Source organism: Natator depressus, chromosome 15, assembly GCF_965152275.1.
Source record: "Natator depressus isolate rNatDep1 chromosome 15, rNatDep2.hap1, whole genome shotgun sequence".
In the NCBI taxonomy this organism is placed as follows: Eukaryota; Metazoa; Chordata; order Testudines; family Cheloniidae; genus Natator; species Natator depressus.
The window spans coordinates 3,925,374-3,943,802 of record NC_134248.1 but is presented as its reverse complement, the minus strand read 5'-3'; the positions used below and the strand labels follow the sequence as shown (position 1 = coordinate 3,943,802).

General features: G+C 65.3%; 2 protein-coding genes across 2 annotated transcripts in view; one reads left to right on the top strand and one right to left on the bottom strand.

Moving 5' to 3' along the window:
- The first annotated feature begins 2,002 nt into the window (after nt 1-2,002).
- On the top strand, nt 2,003-9,049 carry PLA2G3 (phospholipase A2 group III). Its single transcript, XM_074973065.1, has 7 exons — nt 2,003-2,404; nt 3,304-3,436; nt 4,115-4,249; nt 5,872-6,407; nt 6,673-6,802; nt 7,170-7,301; nt 8,149-9,049. The coding sequence occupies exons 1-7, from the start codon at nt 2,347-2,349 to the stop codon at nt 8,351-8,353; spliced, it is 1,329 nt and encodes a 442-aa protein (XP_074829166.1). The 5' UTR covers nt 2,003-2,346; the 3' UTR covers nt 8,354-9,049.
- Nucleotides 9,050-10,529: 1,480 nt separating this feature from the next.
- INPP5J (inositol polyphosphate-5-phosphatase J) overlaps nt 10,530-18,429 on the bottom strand; it is a 28,248-nt gene continuing 20,348 nt past the window's right edge. The window contains exons 8-13 of the mRNA XM_074972687.1: nt 17,723-17,832; nt 16,423-16,612; nt 16,111-16,248; nt 13,803-13,880; nt 12,813-12,917; nt 10,530-12,376 (exon numbers count right to left, since the gene is read on the bottom strand). Of these exons, the coding sequence (XP_074828788.1) occupies nt 11,699-12,376; nt 12,813-12,917; nt 13,803-13,880; nt 16,111-16,248; nt 16,423-16,612; nt 17,723-17,832 (1,299 nt within the window). The 3' untranslated portion in view covers nt 10,530-11,698. The remainder of the gene's footprint in view (nt 12,377-12,812; nt 12,918-13,802; nt 13,881-16,110; nt 16,249-16,422; nt 16,613-17,722; nt 17,833-18,429) is intronic.

Here is an 18,429-nt window from a genome sequence, read left to right as displayed (position 1 = left end):
CCCGGGCCAGGAGGTCACCGGATTCCTTTGTTCTCCAACCCTTTAGCTCTCACCTTGCAGGGGGGAAGGGCCCAGGCCATCAGTTGCCAGGAGACAGAGTGTTGGCCTTTTATGTACACTAGCCCTTTGCTCTGCAACAATTACACCCCCTTATCCCACCACCTAGAGACTTAAGAAATGCATAGGGGAAACTGAGGCACCCCTACAGTATTCAGAGGAAACAGTAAGAACAGTCCCACTTCGTCACAACCTCCCCTGCCTCCCACTGGTGCAGGGGTGAATCTGGCCCTGAGTCTGGCTGCTGGCACTCACAAAGCCCTGGCTGGGTTTGTTTAGCCTCAGCTCCCTGGGGAAAGGGAAGGACTCGTGTGTCACAATCCCCAGGCCTGCAGGGTCAGGGTCCCAGGCTTGGGCTGTTTGAATGCCAAGTTCAGGCTGTCCGATCTGCCCGCTCTGGATGCAACGCCTGCACCATCAGCCCAGACGAGCAGAGACAGGTGCTGGGCAAGGAGTTGCGAGCAGGTGTCCTTGGAGCCCCAGAACTCCCTGGAGTCACTTGCACTCAGGCAAGTTTTATCTTCTAAATAAAAAAATTAAATCCTGGGGCAGGGACTTGTCTAGTGATTTAGTGCTTAGACAGGGGAGTGGGTGATCTGGGAGCCAGGACTCCTGTGTTTTGTTCCCAGCTCTGTAGTAGCTAGTGAGCTGGTCACTGTCACCCTGGACAAGTCCCATCCCTGCTCTGTGCCTCAGTTTCCCCATCTGTATCATGATGACACTGACCCACCTTTATAAAGTGCTACGCAAGTGCCAACTATTAATATCATAGATGGGGACACTGAGTCATGGAGAGGGGCCTGCCCGTCATACAGAGCCCATGGTACTGATGAGCATAGCCGCCCAGTCTGATGGCAAGTCCATGTTCTCACCACACTAGACAACTCTCCCTGTGCTAACGCCAGCCATTGCATCCTGCCTCCTTATCTCCCCTCCTCCACTCACCGGCCCACGGGACTCCTCGTCCCTTCCTGCTCTCCCACGCTGGGGCGTTGCTGTGTGCTGTCCAGCAGCTGCCACGGTGCACCCTAGATGTGACTGCATCCCAGTGCTGGTGAAGGGGGTAACTTGCAAAGTACGCCAGGAAGCTGGGAGACAGACGGGGCTAGGGAAAGGTCAGATAGTGGCCACTGGCTGACCCCACTTCTCCGGCATCGTCTGGCACCTGCTCCCCGGAGGCTCTTAGGGGCCGTTTATTGCTGACACAGCCCTATGCGCCCGGGGCCATGCGCAGCCCGGTGCCGCAGCCTCCGCGCGCTGGTGCAGCAGGTGCCCTGGGACCTGACCCAGAGAGGAGCAGCTGGGCAAGGCCCATTGGGTAGGGCACCGTGCCAAGGGCCCTGCTGGCTCCTCCTTGCCTGTGCTGAGCGTGGGGCAGCCCACCTGAGTCCCCCCCCACGGGAGCCGGAGAGGACCCAGGAGACCAGCGGGGGCCCGCGTGCGTGAACCCGGCGGCCAAGCCACATGCTGACGCCACGCTGCCACCCCAAGCACTGGGCCCAGCCATGGGCCGGCGCCCGGCGCTGCGGGCGCCGCAGCGCCGAGCCCGCCGGGGCAGCTCCCCGCCATGTGCCGGGCCTGAGGCGGGCGTGGCCCAATCAGCGGCCGGCCGGCGGCCCAGCCCTCCCAGGGCTGGAGTCGCCGCCTCACCCCACGCGGCTGCCGCGCCGCCTTAAAGCCGGGCCGGGCGCGGGGCTCAGCTTCCTCCGTCCGCCGGCTCCGCGCCCCGCTGCCAGCGCGCCCCGCACCCCCGCCGGGGCGCCCCTGGGCTGGCCGCTTCCCCGCACTGGCCGGCGCCGGCTGGGGACCATGTGGCCGATCCTCTGGGCGCTGATCTCTCTAGCCGAGCCGGGGGCCTGCGGGTCCCCAGGGTCCTTCAGCAGGAGCGACACCTTCTGCTACATAGAGGCGGCGGGCACCGCCGGGGCGGCGGGCACCAGATACCTGAGCTTCCTCAGCCAGCGCTCCGGCGCCCTGGCCCTCTTCCAGAGCGCCTGGGATGGCGATGGGGATGGGCACCTGCTGGCCTGCTCCATCCAGGAAGAGCCCTGGATCACGCGCCTGTACCAGGAGTCCTGTGCCAAGCGCCCGCAGAGCAGCCTCTTTGCCAGCCCCTGGAGCCCGACGCGCCAGCAAGCCCTGGACAGCCTGGCCCAGCAGGTGAACACCTGCAGCAGGGCTGAGCCCTTGGGGGCTGGCAGGCCCCGGGTGAGGAGAGCGCCCGTGGGCAAGTGGGCAGGACTGGCCCGGGAGGAGCGTGGGCGCAGGAGGACCCGGCGGGGCTGGACGATGCCCGGGACGCTGTGGTGTGGAGCTGGGGACTCTGCAGAGAACCTCACCGAGTTAGGTAAGAGATGTGGAGCTGCAACATCCCCAGTGCCCCCAGCTCCCCGGAGCAGAGCTGGGACCCAGCACTGTGGGTAGGGGGAGCTGGCAGGTCCCAAGGTAAGGTCGAAGAGGCTGGAATGAGTTGAAGGGGGTTAAATGAGCTTCCTGCCTTTGCCCTAGTGGTCACCCTGTGGCAAACGCCTGGGCCCAGATCACCATGGGGCCTGGCAGGTCTGGGGACAGGGAGACAGCCCCTTATGGGGCTGCCCAGTCTCCTCACTATGCTGCCTGCAGGAGCTGCCTGTCCGAAGGGGCTGGATTTGCTGCGAGTCAGTGACTCTGGCCTAGCTGTGGCTCCAGTGGGACCGGGAGAGGTGGGCTCCCAGGACAGCTCAGTGTCCCTCAGTCGTGTCTTTTATCATCTTGGTAGATGGGGCTGGTCCCTGGTGACCCCAGGGTGGCTGGCCCTGTTCCCTGGGGAATTCACCCGCCTCAGCCTGCGAGCCTCTGTGTGTGACCCCTGCAGGAGGGGTGTAAGTATCTGCGGGAGCTGATTCAAGGCTGCTGCATTCCTGAGCATGGTGTCAGTGGGCCAAGGTGCCCCATGGGGCCAAGACATTCCACAGGTTACTGAGGGAGGCCCTAGAGATACCCTAATGGGGCCAGACCTTCAGCCAGCACAGAGCCACCGCCCCTGCATGTCCAGCCTGAGTTGGGTGCTCTTCCCTCCTGGGGATCGTGGCCAGTGCGTGTGACAATAACCCACCCTGCAGGTCCCCTCCTGCACTGCCAATAGGTGCCCCACCCATCGCCCACAGGGGGCAGCAGTGAGGGTGCTGCAGCCTCTGCAGGCTGTTGCTTTGCTTTGCTGGGCAAAGCTGCCCCAGTCCCCCTGAGCCACCCAACCCTTCCCTGCAGGAATCTTCCAGGGCCCAGACTTGTGCTGCCGGGAACACGACCAATGCGCAGAGCAGCTCTCTGCCCTGGAGTACAACTACGGCATCCGCAACTACCGCCTGCACACCATCTCACACTGCGACTGCGATGCCAGGTGAGCCGGGCTGGCGTGGGAGAGCCTGGCACGGGCCGTACCAGCCTGGTGCTGCACCAGCTCCCCAGGGCAGAGAAGTTGGGGGCTGTCAGCTCAGCCACTGGGGAGCTAGTGTCTGTATCGCAAACCCACCCAGGCACCAGCATTGGCACTTTGGGCTCAGGAGATGCCTAGAGTGGCGGGGCTCTGAGTCAGGATTGAGGAGCATCAGCAGAGCTGGGGACAGTGAGGCCTGCAGGTCCCCTCTGCCCATTTTGCACGGCCTGGTTGGGAGCCCCCAGCCCCACCCGCAGCTGTGCGGCTCCAGAGTGCCCGCCCCTGCTCCAGTGTCCAGGGCCAGCGGGAGGCTGGCTGGAAACGACTCAACTCCCCAGGTCTCATGGAGACACCGGCAGATCCCGACTGCCCCTTTCCCCGGCGACTCCTGGATCACGGGCTGTGCGGGGGCCTGTCGCTGTCACCTCGCATGCCCAACAGAGCTGCTAACCAGGGGTTCAGCGTGGGAGGGGGCTGGGATTGGACAGCAGCAGGGCTCCTCTGCAGTCCCTTCTCTGCCCCCGCTGCCCGCCTTGTGCCCTTCGTCTCCAAGCCAGCCCTTCCTCACCCGCCTGCCAGCGTCCGGGCTGACTCCCTTGTACTGCGCAGCCCGCGGCTCTGACGCCCCTCGCTGGGTTGTAGGTTCAAGCAGTGCCTGCTGGAGCTGAACGACACCATCTCCAACATCGTCGGCATCACCTTCTTCAACCTGCTGGAGGTCCCGTGCTTCGTGCTGGAGGAGAGCGAAGCATGCGTGGACTGGCACTGGTGGGGAGGGTGAGTACCCGTGCAGGGTCCTGAGCCCCTGGCCCTGCTCACAGAACCATGCCCAGCTTCTCAGGGGGGTCTTTGACACCAGGGCCGTCAGGCGGGGCAGGCTGGAGTTGCAGCTGATTTCCCCAAGCCAAGGTTCAGGGAAGCGTCTCTGGGCACTGTGCCCAGCAGGCCGGGCTCCTGACTGCGTCACTGGAGTGGGGGCTGTGCCAGGTTTCTCACTGCTGTGTCCCTGCAATGCCCTTTGCTAGCAGTGCTGAAGGTAGAACCGGAGCTGGGCAGCATTCCCATCCACTCCTACACCGCGGGCTCCTCTCCGGGATGCTCCTGGGATTGAGAGCCTGCTGCCACGTGATGGGGTGCAGAGAGAGCTTCCCAGGGGCTCTCATGAGGTGCCCCATGACTCCACGTCAGCTCATCAGACATCCCGAATCCTGCCAGACCGCATGGAGCGGCCACGGGCTTACCGGCGGGAGCAGGGTTGGCTCAGGTGTGGGAGACAGCGCAGGAATAGGACGGACACTGCCTCTGGCGAGCTGTGGAGCAGAGACAGGCCTGGCACCGGCTGGGGATGGCGGAGCCGCCACCTACCCTGGGAGTGCGGTGAGGTCACTGAACTCAAGACATCTCTAGAAGTGATTCTCCAGGCAGGCAGGGTCTCAGCCAGGCTGCTCGCGGCACCGTGCCAAGGCGGTAGGGAGCCCCAGGACGCGGGGCGGGATGGGAAGGGAGGGACAGACTAGCCCAGCACAGGGTGTCCCCTGCGGTTCTGGCTGGTGGTGCGGGGCACATGGGGACTCTACCAGGTGACTGTCCTCTAATGGTGGAGGGGAACGGGGGAAAGACAGGTCAGCAGGGGGCAGATAGTGGGCAGGGGGCCTGTGGTGGGACCCAGCCCTGCCGGTGGGGGTCCTAGGCTCTGCTGCCATCCAGTGTGTGGGCGATCGCTGCAGAGCTCGCAGGGCTGCCGGGCTAGCGTGCCTGGCACAGAACCTGGCCCTCCTCCCTTCTCCTGCCCTGGGCTGCCTCTTTCATAGAATATCAGGGTTGGAAGGGACCTCAGGAGATCATCTAGTCCAACTGCCTGCTCAAAGCAGGATCAATCCCCAATTTTTGCCCCAGATCCTTGAGTGGCCCCCTCAAGGATTGAACTCACAACCCTGGGTTTAGGAGGCCTCTGTCACCCCATCTCTCCCGCTGGACATGGCCTGCCAGTGTCCATGGCCGTGTACTGGCCCCAGGCTGTGGCTCCCTCGCCCGGCCAGGGCAGGCTCTGGAAAGGCTGTGGGTTCCCTGGCTGGCCCTGTGTGGGGGAGGGTGTGCTGTGGCAAAGCAGCTGGGCACCGGTGGGGTGTGTCCCGCTCCCTGACTGGCTGCTGCAGGTGGCACGACTTGGCACGTGGGACGGAGCCAGTCAGCTCCACCCCTGCCCCGGCACTCCCACATGATGGGGGCACAGTGCCAGCCAGGACATGGCTGTCAGGAGCTCCAGCAGCACAGCCCTCTGTGCAGCTGGGAGGGGGCAGGTGTGCGGGTGCTCAGGGGAACACCTGGGAGCAGAGCCCAGCCCTGGAGGGGGTGGGAGTTTGGGGGATTGCCTTGTCTCACTCCCCCTCTGCTCCCAGGTGTAAACGCTATGGCCCTGTAGCCCTGGCCCGGATCGTGCAGCAAAGCCAGTACCACTACGGCCTGCCCCGGGGGGAGACGGCTAGCCCTGCTCCACAGCCACCGGGCAAGGGCAAGAAGCACGCCAGGCGGGGCAGGAAGCACCAGAGGAAGAACAGGAAGAGGCCTGGGCAGGAAGATGGGGCCCAGGAGTCACAGAGCCCCAGAGAAGATCAAAGGCTTGTCACGCCCCCCCTGTGCAGGGGCTTGGGCACGCTGCCCCCTGCCCCTGCTGAGGATGGGGCCACCACCCCACACAGGCGTGTCCCAGCCCTGGGGGGGCAGGAGTCACCACCTCTTACAACGAGGGCCTCCGAGCAGGGCCCCACACCAGAGACTGAGCACCCACCCCCTGGTGGGGCTGGAACAGAGGGGGCAGGGCAGCCCCAGGACAGGGACTCAGCGCGCCCTGCCCAAAGGACTAACTCGCCGCTCCCCCCAGCCTTGGAGCCACGCCACACCCCCACACCACACCCGCCCAAGCTGAGCCACCGGGGTGAGTGAGGGCTCTGGGCACGAGGGCGGGGGAGCAGAGGGGCCTGGGGGGTTGCCATGGGTTCTCGGGGGTGGCATGCTCTGCGGGGGAATGCCCAGAGACTGCCCGTGCCCATGGTGTGTGTGCGCAGAGCTTGGGTGCCCGTGGCCCTTGGCACAGCATTGTGCATACCGAGGCCCTGGGTAGAGTTTCTGGGCCCCTGACCCGCTGGGGGGGGCCAAGTGATGTGCCTCAGCTGACCCCGAGCCCAACTCCCTCCCCCCAGCCCCAGGAAGGAGCTGTGGATGCTACCGGCGCCTTGACCAGTGTGAGCACAAGATCGCGCCCCATGAGGTCAAGTACCAGCTGCGCAACCCAGACTCCCGCACCCTGTTCCACTGCAACTGCACCCGCAGGTGCGTACCACTTCCGCAGGCAGTGGGGCCCTCTCTGAGCCCCACGCCCTTTGGGGGGCAGCTGGGTGGGTGCCCGGTGCTGGGACGGGCACTGGCTAGCTCTGCTCTGATTGGTGCACGGAGTGAGGGGCCAAGGGCCTGACACTGGGCCTGTTCCTTCCCACGGTTGCCCAAGCTAACCCTGGCTCCCAGGGACTGGGCCCGGTGCTCTCTGCAGTGGGTGAGGGGGAAGGATGGGGTGGAGGTGCTGGGGACTCTGCAGGAGCAGGGGGCGCTTGGTTCATGTCTGGAGGGGCGCTGGCCCCTGCCCAGCATTGCCTCTCTGCCCCCAGTGGGGTCCCGCTGTGAGCTGTGCCTCTCCCCACAGGTTGGCGCGGTTCCTGCGCAGGACGAAGGGCCCCAATGAGGTGGAGGAGGAGGTGCTGTCCGACTTCATCTCCACGGCCTGCTTCGTGCTGGAGCCGCCCAGAGGCTGTGCCGATGGGGAGCAGCAGCCCAAGTGAGTGCAACATCACCACCAGGCTCAGAGCCTCTGTGCCCTGGGCTGGGGCTCAGAGTCCCAGGGTGGGAGAAAGGTGGCATGGAGTCCCCTGCAGCCTGGGCTCCCAGTCTGGTGTTGTGGGGAGGTCCCCTATGCTGGTACGTCGGTGCTGCCTGGTTTGGGCCCTACATCTGCTTGAAGATCCCCATGGAGGTGCTGAAAGGGGGCAGCCCAGGCTGGGCTTGCAATGTGGCTTTCTCACCACCGGGTGGCAGCACAGGATCACGCTGCGCATAGACAGGGCGGGAGGGTTTGGAGCCTGGATCCCCTGTCTAGTGGAGGGCCAGGCTGGGGGCACCGCTGGCATTGAGGGCCCCCATGCAGTGCCGTGGGCATTCGGGGCCCTTTCCCCACCTGGAGCAGGGGCGAGGGCAGGTGCTCACTCGGAGAAGCCCCTTCCCCTTCCCAGCCCCCTGCCCCTCTCGGCTCCAGTTCCCTGCCCCAGAGCTGCCTGGCAGCACTCCGTCATTAACAGCGGCAGTGTCATGGTGGGATCTGGCAGAAGGCACAGCCTGAGTGGGGCACATGGGGCAGGCTGGCCAAGCAGGGGGGCTGGGAGGAGTGCCCAGGCCTAGAGGCCATGGGAGGTTGGAAGAGAAGGGGCTCAGTTCAGCTCCCTACAGCATGCCCCCATGGGCCCACAGGAGCAGGGTGGAACTGGGGGATCTGGGACCCTGCCTTCCTCCCATCCTCCCTCCTCAGCCCCAAGGGGGTTGATTTCCCCAGTGGGCCGAGGGCTGGGATCCTCCCATGGTGCCAGTGGCCTGGCGCTCCCTGGGCTAAGCACGCTCCTGTTCTCTCCCAGCTGCATCGGGTTGGGTCGGGCCATCCTGGCGCCCGCACGGCACCTGAAGAACACGCTGGGGCGGTGGCAGGCGTGGCCCGTGGCCTCCGTCAAAGTCAAGCGGCAGGAGTGGGAGGCACAGGGCAGCCCCCCCAGGCTCTACGACAAGTGTCTCCAGCTGGCCAGGGCAGCCCGGAGGTCAGACCATCATCCCGCGCCCCACTGAGGCCAGGGCACAGCCTGGACGTGGGACCGTGGAGCCGGCCTGTCTGCAGGGGGAACGTGGAGCTGACGCTGCGGCCAGCCCGCCCCTGCTCACTTCCGGCGGGGCTGGGAGACTGACTGTGCTGGACATGACCGGCTGGGCAGCCTGTAGCCTCCAGCATGGACACTGGGGGGGGCATCTCAGGGAGACAGGACCCTCCCAGCCTGCTCTGGGACAGAGGCTTGGCTGTTCCCTCCCTCTCCTTCACCTGATGGTGCAGCTGCCCCCTGCCTCACACTCCTGGGGGGTGGGCTGGACAGAGCCCAGGCAGGAGCTGTGATGCTTGTGGGGCCAGGCCACGGCGCTGTCTCCACTCCATGTTCACCCGCGGGGAGCATCCTGTCCTGTGCAAAGGTCAAAGGAGCCCTGTCCGGGGGAGGGGCTGTCTGCCCTGCTTCAGGGGGCCACCCCCAGGGCTGGGTCCCTTGAACACGCCCTCTGGGGAGAAGCTCCAGGATGCTACTTCCTGAAGCTCTGCCATGGGGGGCAGGCGTGGCACCTCCTCAGGACTGCAGCCCTGGGGGGGGCAAGACACTGGAAACCAGCCCCATGCTGCAGGGAATCCCCTGCCGGTGGGGGGGCCCTGCCACTAGCAGTGCCCCCCACCCCGAGGGGCAGGAGGACCCCGCTGTACCTCCCCGAGGCTGTGGGGAGGAGGGAGGTGAGTCAAGAGGGGGGGTGCTGGTCCTAGCCTTGCTGAGGGAGCCTGTTAGTGCCCTGCCTAGGGTGGGGGGTAGTGCCCCCCGGCCCCGGGGCAGAGCCGGCCCCTGGCAACTGCAGTGACAACTTTTCTAGAGAGCCTGTATTTTTTTTTACATCTTTCCCCACAATGCTGCAGCCCCCCCTCCCCCCCCAGCACTGCCCCTCCTCTGGCCGGGCATGGGGCAGAGGGGGCTGGGCCCGAACATGCTCGGGCCGGGGCCATTGCTCTGTAAATAATGCTGCAATAAAAGGTTCCCTTCACACCGGCTGTGTGCTGGGGCTGGGCTGGGCTGGGCTGCTGGGGTCCAGGCCAGGGTGGGTTGAGCAGCCCCCTGCTCCTGCGGGGCCTGTGAGGGGCTACTTCTGTCCCATCAGCCTCTTGTGCATCCCGCCTCGTTCTGTACCCTCCCCCTCCCATTCTGCAGTACCCTGGCCTGCCCAGGCCCCCAACAGAAGAGAAGGGGGGGAGGGCTGCCTGCAGGGGACTGTGGCCCCTTCTCCCACCCCCCAGCTCCACGGGAAGGGCAGGTAGCCCAGTCAGCTGCTCGCCCTGCACATTCCTTATGGCCCTGGGGGAATGTTGCTAATTTTATCCACAGCAACAGCACAGAGTGGGGGAGCCAGCATGCGTGGGGCGGGGGCAAGGGGACCCAGCGTGCGCATGCAGCTGGGGGGGCTATTTTGCACATGGGGTGAGGTGACCGGACCTAGAGAAAGCACCTAGGGCCCAAACTGTCCCAGGGAGGGCGGGAACAGCACTGGCTTCAAGCTGCTAGCCGCTCATTGAGCATCTCTCCCCCCCCCCCCCCCGAGAGCAGCAGAGGGTGGGGGCGCCCAGCTCAGGGGAGCCTCAGCAGTGGGGCAGCAGCTGACCTTGGTACATCCTTGCCCGCTAAGAGGCGGGGAGTCATGGTCCCCACACCTTGCCTGGGGCCCCTCCTCCTACCTCTGCTCTGCCAGCTCCAGTCCCCCTGTAGCTCCTGTGCTGAGGGTGGGGCCCACTCAGGGTCCCCCCACATGCAGCAAGCGGCAGACCCAGGGGGCATGGCCCCCAGCCGCTGCACTCCCAGCACAGGGCCAGGCAGGGCAAGCGGGTGAGGCGGAATGGAGTGACCCACCAGCACTAGCTCCCTGGGGCGGAGCCTTCAGGGACCACCGGTGACTAGCACCATGCTTTGACAGGCACCCTCTGTGCTGAGCTGGGGCCTCGGGGCTCCTGGCAGCATGGCACCCCTTGGCGCTGCATGGGGGCTGGCATTGAGTGCTAGGGTAGTGCCCCCTCCTGAGCCATGCCATCCAAATGCTGAGCCAGCCTGAGCCTGCCAAGGGAGCAGCCCCAGGCCTGCCATCCCTGCCCCAGCCCCTCCTGCACATACCAGTTCAGCAAATCAAAGCACAGTGGGGCACCTGGGGGTGGGGCATTTATTCCATCAGCTGCAGTGTGGTAGGACATGGTGCGTTGGCTCTGACCCTTGCCGAGCCATGGGCCCCAGGGCAGCCAGGCCCATGCACTCCCTGGCAGCTTTGGTTTCTTCCCTCCCTCGTGGGCACTTGTGCTGCAGGCCCAGGCCAGGCTCTGTGGAGTGAACAGCTGTGGGTCAGTGACCCCCCCCTCCTTGTGCTGCACAGCTCCGTCCTGTCCCCCTTTGCTCTAATCTGCCCTGACGCTGTCCCTGTGCCCCCAGCACCGCACCGTGCCCCAACCGCCCCTTCGCACCCCACGCCAGCTGGAACCACAGCTGGGCCCCCACCACAACTGCCCCGAGTGACCCTGACACGCTCCTTGTGCAGCCGTGGGGCCAGCGCTCAGCTCTTCTGGGCGTCTGGCACCCTCCCCCTTGGAGACTCTGGCTGGGCCCCCAGAAGGCTCCTCAGCATCCTCCTCCCTGTCCTTGATGTCGTCTGGGCCATGGGGCCAGTCCCACTGTCTCTCCTCTTCCTCAGCCTGCTCTGCGTGGGGTGGGCAGCAGGCTCGGCCCAGCCGTGCGGCAAAGGAAAGGAGGACTTGGACCGCAGCTTGGTCTGTCATGTCAGCCACTCCCAACGAGCTCCCCCAGCCACATCCTTGTGGCCCCAGGCTGCCAGCCCTGCCCACATCCCCCTGGCATAGCCACTGACTGCTGCCAGGGGCTCTGCCATACCCAGTGTCCCGACTCCCTGGCCCTGCTCATGCCCTATGGACTCCGTGCTCCAGGCTGCCCAGGAAGCGCTGGCCAAGCCCAGCCCCAAGGCGCCGTCTCTCAGCTGATGGAACCGGAGCTGGGGCCCAAGCACACAACCTGGGGCGGAGGGTTTCACGACTGGAACAGCGAACAGGAGGAATGGGCCCAGCGGCCCCGCTGGGGCCTCACTACACTCACACTACAGGACCCGGCGGGCGGATGGCTCGGGTGAGTGTGTGTGGGGAGCAGAGCGTCCGTGCAGTGGCCAATGCCTGGACCTTGGCAGGGCGTGTGGGTCGCTAACGGCCGCTGCCTACATCATACCAGCAGGGACGGATCACAGAGCACCTGGGGTGGCCCAGTGTGGGCAAGAGAGGCAGCACACAGGGAAGAACACGGCAAGCTCTACATGGGGATCACTGCAAGTGGCCAGGCCCAGCATTCACTGCGCAGTGCCAGCTGCTCGGCCCTGAGTGGCTCCAGTGGCTGCAGCTGGCAGAGGGTCCTGGCTGTCCCTGGAGCTGCTCCCCTCCTTGGGGGAGGTGCTGAACAGATTGGCAGCCCCAGCGGTGGGGCTGGTGGGGCTCATCCTCCTGGCAGGGTAGCCCTGGTCTGCGCTCGCCCTCCTTGGGCCCATGGCCTGGTCGACAGTCTCCAGGCGGAGCGCGGGCAGCAGGCCGAGGTTCCTGGGGTTGGCCCTGGCCAGGGGGTTGTCGTCAGAGAGGCACCAGGCGCCGCAGGGCTCCCCCGCAGTCCTGTAGCCAGGGGCACGGCTGTTCTCCTGGCTCTCGGCAGCCCGTGCTAGCTCCTTGCTCTTGGCATTGCGCCAGGGCAGCTCCTCCTTTGGCAGCTGGATGCTGGGGATGTCACCCTTCAGGGGGCGTCGGCTCTGCGGGGACGGGCTGCGGCTGGCCCCCCGTTCGTGGCTCATCGGCCTCAGGATGAGCCCCTGGAACTTGGGGAGGCTGGGGCTGCGGCTTCGGTGGCTCTTCATCTTGCCAGGACTGGGGCTGCGGGACTTGGGCGCCAGCAGGACCAGGGTGCTGTTGTCCTCCTCCTCGGAGCTGGTGCTCGAGCTGTCCGTCTGGCTGCTGCCCTCCTCCGACGTGGGCAGCGAGATCTGCACGCCCACAGAGACAGTCAGTGGGGAGACAAGGCTGGTGCTGCCCCATGGGGCGTGCGTGAGGAGAGGGGGTGTCTCGGGACAGGCGGTATACCCAGTCCGCCCTCTCTCCTGCCCCTCACCTCCCCACACCGAGGGTTCAGCTGCCATGGAAGGGGGGGCATCGACATGTCACAGCGCATTTGGGGCAAGGCCAGCCCAGCTTCTGGGGTGTCTGGGCAGCAGCTGGCACCATGAGGCCCCAAGAACCCCCATGTCATTCAGCTCACACCCCCAGAACTCCCCTCCCTGTCACCCTCCATCTCTTCTTCCCCACTGTGATGCCCTTGTACTCTGCACAGCAGCCCCCGCCCTGCACTCCCCATCCCCACCTGCATGGTGCCCCCCAATGTGCCTTGCCCCCCGCGGACGGGCCCAGCAGGAAGCTGCTCACCTGGAAGGGTTCTGTCACCCCGGTGATGCTGCTGTAGTTGTTGCCGTAGTAACCGAGAATGTATTCGCCCTTCCCTTTGGGTAGCGCCTCCTCCGAAAACACCACCTACAGCCCCGGGGAGAGCGAGGGGGCGTCAGGGGCCCTGCAATCCACCCGTCCCTCCCCCACCCCGGGTATGGCAGAGCACCCAGCGGGGTAGCTCAAATGCGGGCCCGTCACAGTGCCCCTTGGCGTACCGAGGAAGGACATGTGGCGCCCCAGGGCATTTCTAAGGGGACAGGAGAACGCAGAGCTGGCAGATGGAGAGGGCGTGGCACTAGTCGGAGAGCCGGCGCTCCGAGAGGCCAAAGGCTCGCTGGGAGCAGGGCATATTCCAACAGGCGCAGAGAGCCTGGCACCCAGGCACATCACCGCCACCGGCAGCTGTTGGCAACGGCCTGGCTCCTGCTGTGGCATGGTGTCCAGGCTCCAGGCCGTCCAGTGGCTTGCATGGGATTGGGTGATCATTTACCCACATGGCAGGGGCTGTCTCCATGCTATGAGCGGCTGGTTGAACTGGGCATGTGGCTGTCTCTCTAGTCACCGATCCAGCCCCTGGACTGTCCTACAAGCTCTAAAGCCCCACACCTGGCCTCTGGCTGGTGCTGGTTCTTCAGCTCCCCCCTCCCCACACACACACCTGGTGGCCCCCAGCACAACTCCCCTCTGGTGCAGGATGTCCCGCTAACAATGGCTGCCTCCCACTGCCTGCGTGCTACACCCAGCCTGGAGGGAGGCTGCCCTAAGACGCCATGGGCTGGGAGATCCCGAGAGCCCCAGGCTCTATCGGGGGCTGACCCTCACCTGGCTGGCAGGGCAGGGAGGGCTAGCTCACTGTTGTGGGGGGAAGAGAGTGGGGCTCAGTGGGGTACTTGGGAAGCAGAGGCAAAAGAAGCAGCCAGCGGGGGCCAGCTGGGTGCATGGCCATGAATGGGGGCTGGGCTCACACACCTGGTACACACTGCCCTCTGGGTCCTCTTGTTTGGCCCACACGTACGCCACGTAGTCCTTGTAGTGCCTGAAGCCTACCTGCAGGGAGAGAAGTCCCAATGGAGAGCTAGATGGGACCAGGCCCCAGCCACCCAGAGAGTGCCCAGTGCTGACCCCTGCTCTTGCCCACACCACTGGGCCTCACACTGACTCCTAACCCTGCCCACACCCCTATAACACTCACCTGCACGACCCAACCCCCACCAGTGTGCACCTAACACTGACCCCCTAACCCAGCCACACTAGAATATACTCCATTGACATCAACCGCAACCCTATCACTGGACCATGCCCAACTCTAATCCCTGACCTCTAACCCCAAGGTGCTCGATTCTGACCCCTAACCCCAGAGCATGCTTACCCTAACCCAGCCTGGTCGTACCCCCCGAGCCAACCCTCAGCTCCCAGCCGGCCTCTGCCAACAGCCCGGCCTGATCTGGGGGCTCCATTTAAGACACTTGGGGTCAAATTTTCAGAGGTGCTGAGCACCTGCAGGCACCCACTGGTCACCCCACCCACCACCACCAGCCACAGCCCCAAAGTCCTGAGCTTTCAGAACGCCCCAGGGCTCGTCCTGGATGCACCTTCTGGGCTCGGAGCTGCGAGGGGCTCTCCTCTCCAGCCCTGGGGGCTCCCAATCCATTTACAAATAGTGCACTGTGAGACACCCCTTTGGGCACAACACGAGTCACCGGAGCCGGAGGCGCTCGTCCCCCCGGCCCGCTCCCCAGTCCCCGGCTGGGCATCCAGGAACCGAGGAACCTGAATCAGAGGAGATGCTGGCCCAGGTGACTGCCTCTTCTCCTCACCACAGGGCGGGTCAGGTGCCCCTGGCCAGCCCCCCAGCCCCGAGCGCTGGCGGGGCATGGGCTCGCCCAGTGGGTGTTGGGGGCGGGGGGATGCATCCCCTCTGTCACTTCCATCCATGCTCCTGCCATAGCAGCAGTGCCCCAATTTGGAGCTGTTAGCGAAGACCAGGCTCTGCCCCAGACATGTCCCCCCCACCACCACCCCCGGCTGCACGGCCCCATCACAGCGGCACCCAGGGCGGGGCCTTGGCACGCAGCAGCTCCCAGCCAGGCAGCAGGCAGCTATAACCCAGGGGACCCACAAGCCCCTGGGGAATCCAGTTAGCAGAAGGGGCAAGGGGAAGAGGGATGGCCCCTGCTAGGAAGAGGGGCCAGATTCCTCCCTGGGGTGAACACACTGAAGCCAAGGGAGTTACCCCAGGGGAGAACCTGGCCCAGTGAGCCTAGGAAACCAGGGGACCTAGACAGCAGGGCCCAGGGAGCAGAGGCTGGCCCCACATGGGAAAGAGGTCCTGGAGAGGGGTACGGGGGGACGTGTGATCCCTGCAGGCTGCTGGAGTCTCTCTGCCAGGGGATCAGGTTTGCAGCGCAGCACATGGGAGCCTCCCCTGCAGCCCCAGCTTGGCACAGGGGGATCTGAAAGTCACATTGCCTGGCTCCTGCGCCGGAGGCCCTCCCTCCCTCCCTCAGCTGTAAGGAGACACCCAGGTGAGATGCAGGCTGCTCCAGAAAGGCTTACCCTGTGAGCCGATTGCACAGTGCCAAGGACACCTGCAGCTCGCCGGGGCTCACCTTGGGTCCATGCTCGCAGAGCCCTGGCACACACTGCAGCTGGCTGCCAAGGGGCGGTGGCTCGCCATGTGGCACAGAGCAGCACTGTAGCTAGGGATGCCAGCATCAGGGGAGTCGGCTCTCCCACTTCAGGCCATGGGCAGCTCGCCCCATCAGGAAGGGAAGGGGCAGCAGGCAGTGACCGCTTAGGAAGGCTGGACAGCCTGGCTCAGAGTGGCAAAGCCGGTGCTCCCACAGGACAGCTCTGCCCCTCAAGAGGGAACTAACCCCAGGGCACCCCTGTAACAGGCATCTAGCCCTGCAGCGCTCCCCATTCACCTGCTCAAAGATTGCTGATTGCACAGACATGGGGTGGGAGCTACTGCCCTGGGCGGGGGGAAGGGGCAAGGATACAGCTCTTTTGGGGTGTGGGACTCTGGGGGCTAGGGAGGGAGGAGCCCCGTGGAGCCCGCACCCTCCATCTCCACCTCCAGGGGACACCTGCCTGCCTGCTTGCCATCCCCCAGCCATCTGGACCTGCTCCCCCTCACGCCCCCAGCCACCCCCTCCCCCTGCATGCCCAAGCAGCAGACAGGGAAAGACCCAGCAGAGAGGCCAGGAGCACCCACAGGAGGGCCCCACATCCTGCCCCTCTGGCACTCAGCCCCAGCTACAGCACAGCCCCTTACCCGGTAGAGACCTATCCAGTCCCAGGAGCTCCTGTGGAAGACGGTGGCCATCTTGTATCGGACAATGGCTTGCTCGGGTCTTGACCACTCGTCGGCCACTTGAATCTCAACCAAAGGCTTGTCGGTCTTGGAGGCAAACTGCCATGGAGAAGCACAGGGCATCAGCGGGGGCAGCCGCACCCCTGCAGGGGAAGCTCTGCCAACGTTGTCAAGCACCTCTGTCGAGGCGCTGGTCCCTCAGGACCGTGGCTAGAGCCGCTCCACCAGACCCAGACTAGCGCTGGGGAGCTCCAGAGGAGGCGACTGACTCACCTGCACGGCGAAGATGGCAGCCACAGGCTTGTGGTCGCTCACCACATACTCCATGTGGCTGCAGTAGCAGAGCTGGGTCACGGCCAGAACGGTCCTGCTGGGCCTCCGGCCACCGGGGTTGTGCGGGGCGCCGCAGGACTTGATCTTCCAGAGGATGCGGTCAGTCCAGGCTGGTTTCCGTTTCTTGGCGCTGCGTGGCACAGGTGGGCACCGTTCAGCTGGCACAGGGCAAAGGGGTCTCCCTGCAAACCGCCCCCCTCCCCGGCACAGGCCCTGGGGGAGGGGAACGGAGCACATCTTGGCGATGCTCCCTGGTGCAACTGCAGGGACTCCCTGGCAACATGGCTACTGCAGCCTCCCCCATAACAAACCCCATGTCCCCCGCGCTGACACGGCAGCCCATCCCTATGCCCTCCGCGCCGACACGGCCGCCTGTACCCTCCGCCCATCCCTATGCCCCCCGCGCCGACACGGCCGCCTGTACCCTCCGCCCACCCCTATGCCCCCCGCGCCGACACAGCCACCTGTACCCTCCACCCATACCTATGCCCCCCGCGCCGACACGGCCGCCTGTACCCTCTGCCCATCCCTATGGCCCCCGCGCCGACACGGCCGCCTGTACCCTCCACCCACCCCTATGCCCTCCGCGCCAACGCGGCCGCCTGTACCCTCCGCCCACCCCTATGCCCCCCGCGCCGACACGGCCGCCTGTACCCTCCGCCCATCCCTATGCCCCCCGCGCCGACACGGCCGCCTGTACCCTCCGCCCACCCCTATGCCCCCCGCGCCGACACAGCCACCTGTACCCTCCACCCATACCTATGCCCCCCGCGCCGACACGGCCGCCTGTACCCTCTGCCCATCCCTATGGCCCCCGCGCCGACACGGCTGCCTGTACCCTCCACCCACCCCTATGCCCCCCGCGCCAACACGGCCGCCTGTACCCTCCGCCCACCCCTATGCCCCCCGCGCCGACACGGCCGCCTGTACCCTCCGCCCATCCCTATGCCCCCCGCGCCGACACAGCCACCTATATCCTCTGCCTGTCCCTATTTCCCAGTGCTGATGTATCCCGCCTCCCATTCTGGAGCCCCTTTCCCAGCCCCCATGCAGAAGCTGCTTCTACTCCCTGCTTGTATTGTTTCCCCCAGCCAAGTGCCAGCAGCCTGCAATGAGGAGAATGGTACCCCAGTTCCAGAGTTCAAGACACCCAGTGCCCACTCTCACAGCTAGGCCCCCCAGTCTTCTCCTCAGCCTCTCCCTCCCCGCGGCAGGCAAGTCGCTCGCGCTGCACCCCTACCTGGTGTCATACTGGTTGGTCCCCACGTCGAACTTGAAAGTGGGCGGGAAGTTGAGGGGCCCCTCCTGGAAGCCGCTCAGGATGGGCCAGGTACCTTTGGCGATATTCAGCTGGGGGAGGGGATCAAGGGGAATGGACAGACATTGGCAGGGTCAGCCCCCAGTGCAATTCACACAGGCCTCCCTTCCAGCCCCTGCAGCCCCCCAGCTCCTGACCCACTCCAAGGAAGAGAAAGCAGCTGCTGGCCCTGGGCTTTGGGATAGGGTGACCTGACAGTAAATGTGAAAAATCAGGACGGGGGTGGGGGGTAATAGGAGCCTATATAAGAAAAAGACCGAAAAATAGGGACTGTCCCTATAAAATCGGGACATCTGGTCACCCTACTTGGGGAGGGGCTTGGGGCTGGGCATTGCTGGAGTGGGGCTCTGGGCTTAAGTGGAGCCATGGCCCTGGTGATTCCCCTCCCCCCTTATCCTCTTTTGGGGGCAGCCCCATTAACGCCTGCCCTGGGGAGCCCCAGTGGCCGTTCCCTGGAGCGCAGGGGAGGACCGGCTGAGCCGCTGCAGACTCAGGATTGGGGATCTCAGCCAGCACCTGTTCCTGCCCTTGGAGCCCCAGCTGTGAGCACGGATGCAGGCGGCAGTCCCGGGTTACAATAGCTCCAGTGGCTCCATGGAGCCGGGCCCATGCTCAGAAGGGCCCCCACC

Bases quoted from the DNA above. Each gene is read 5' to 3' on its own strand.
- PLA2G3 (XM_074973065.1), top strand. From the start codon at position 2,347: ATGCCCGGGACGCTGTGGTGTGGAGCTGGGGACTCTGCAGAGAACCTC. The intron at 2,405-3,303 runs GTAAGAGATGTG...CCTTCCCTGCAG, and splicing joins AGAGAACCTCACCGAGTTAG to GAATCTTCCAGGGCCCAGAC. The intron at 6,803-7,169 runs GTGCGTACCACT...CTCTCCCCACAG, and splicing joins CACTGCAACTGCACCCGCAG to GTTGGCGCGGTTCCTGCGCA.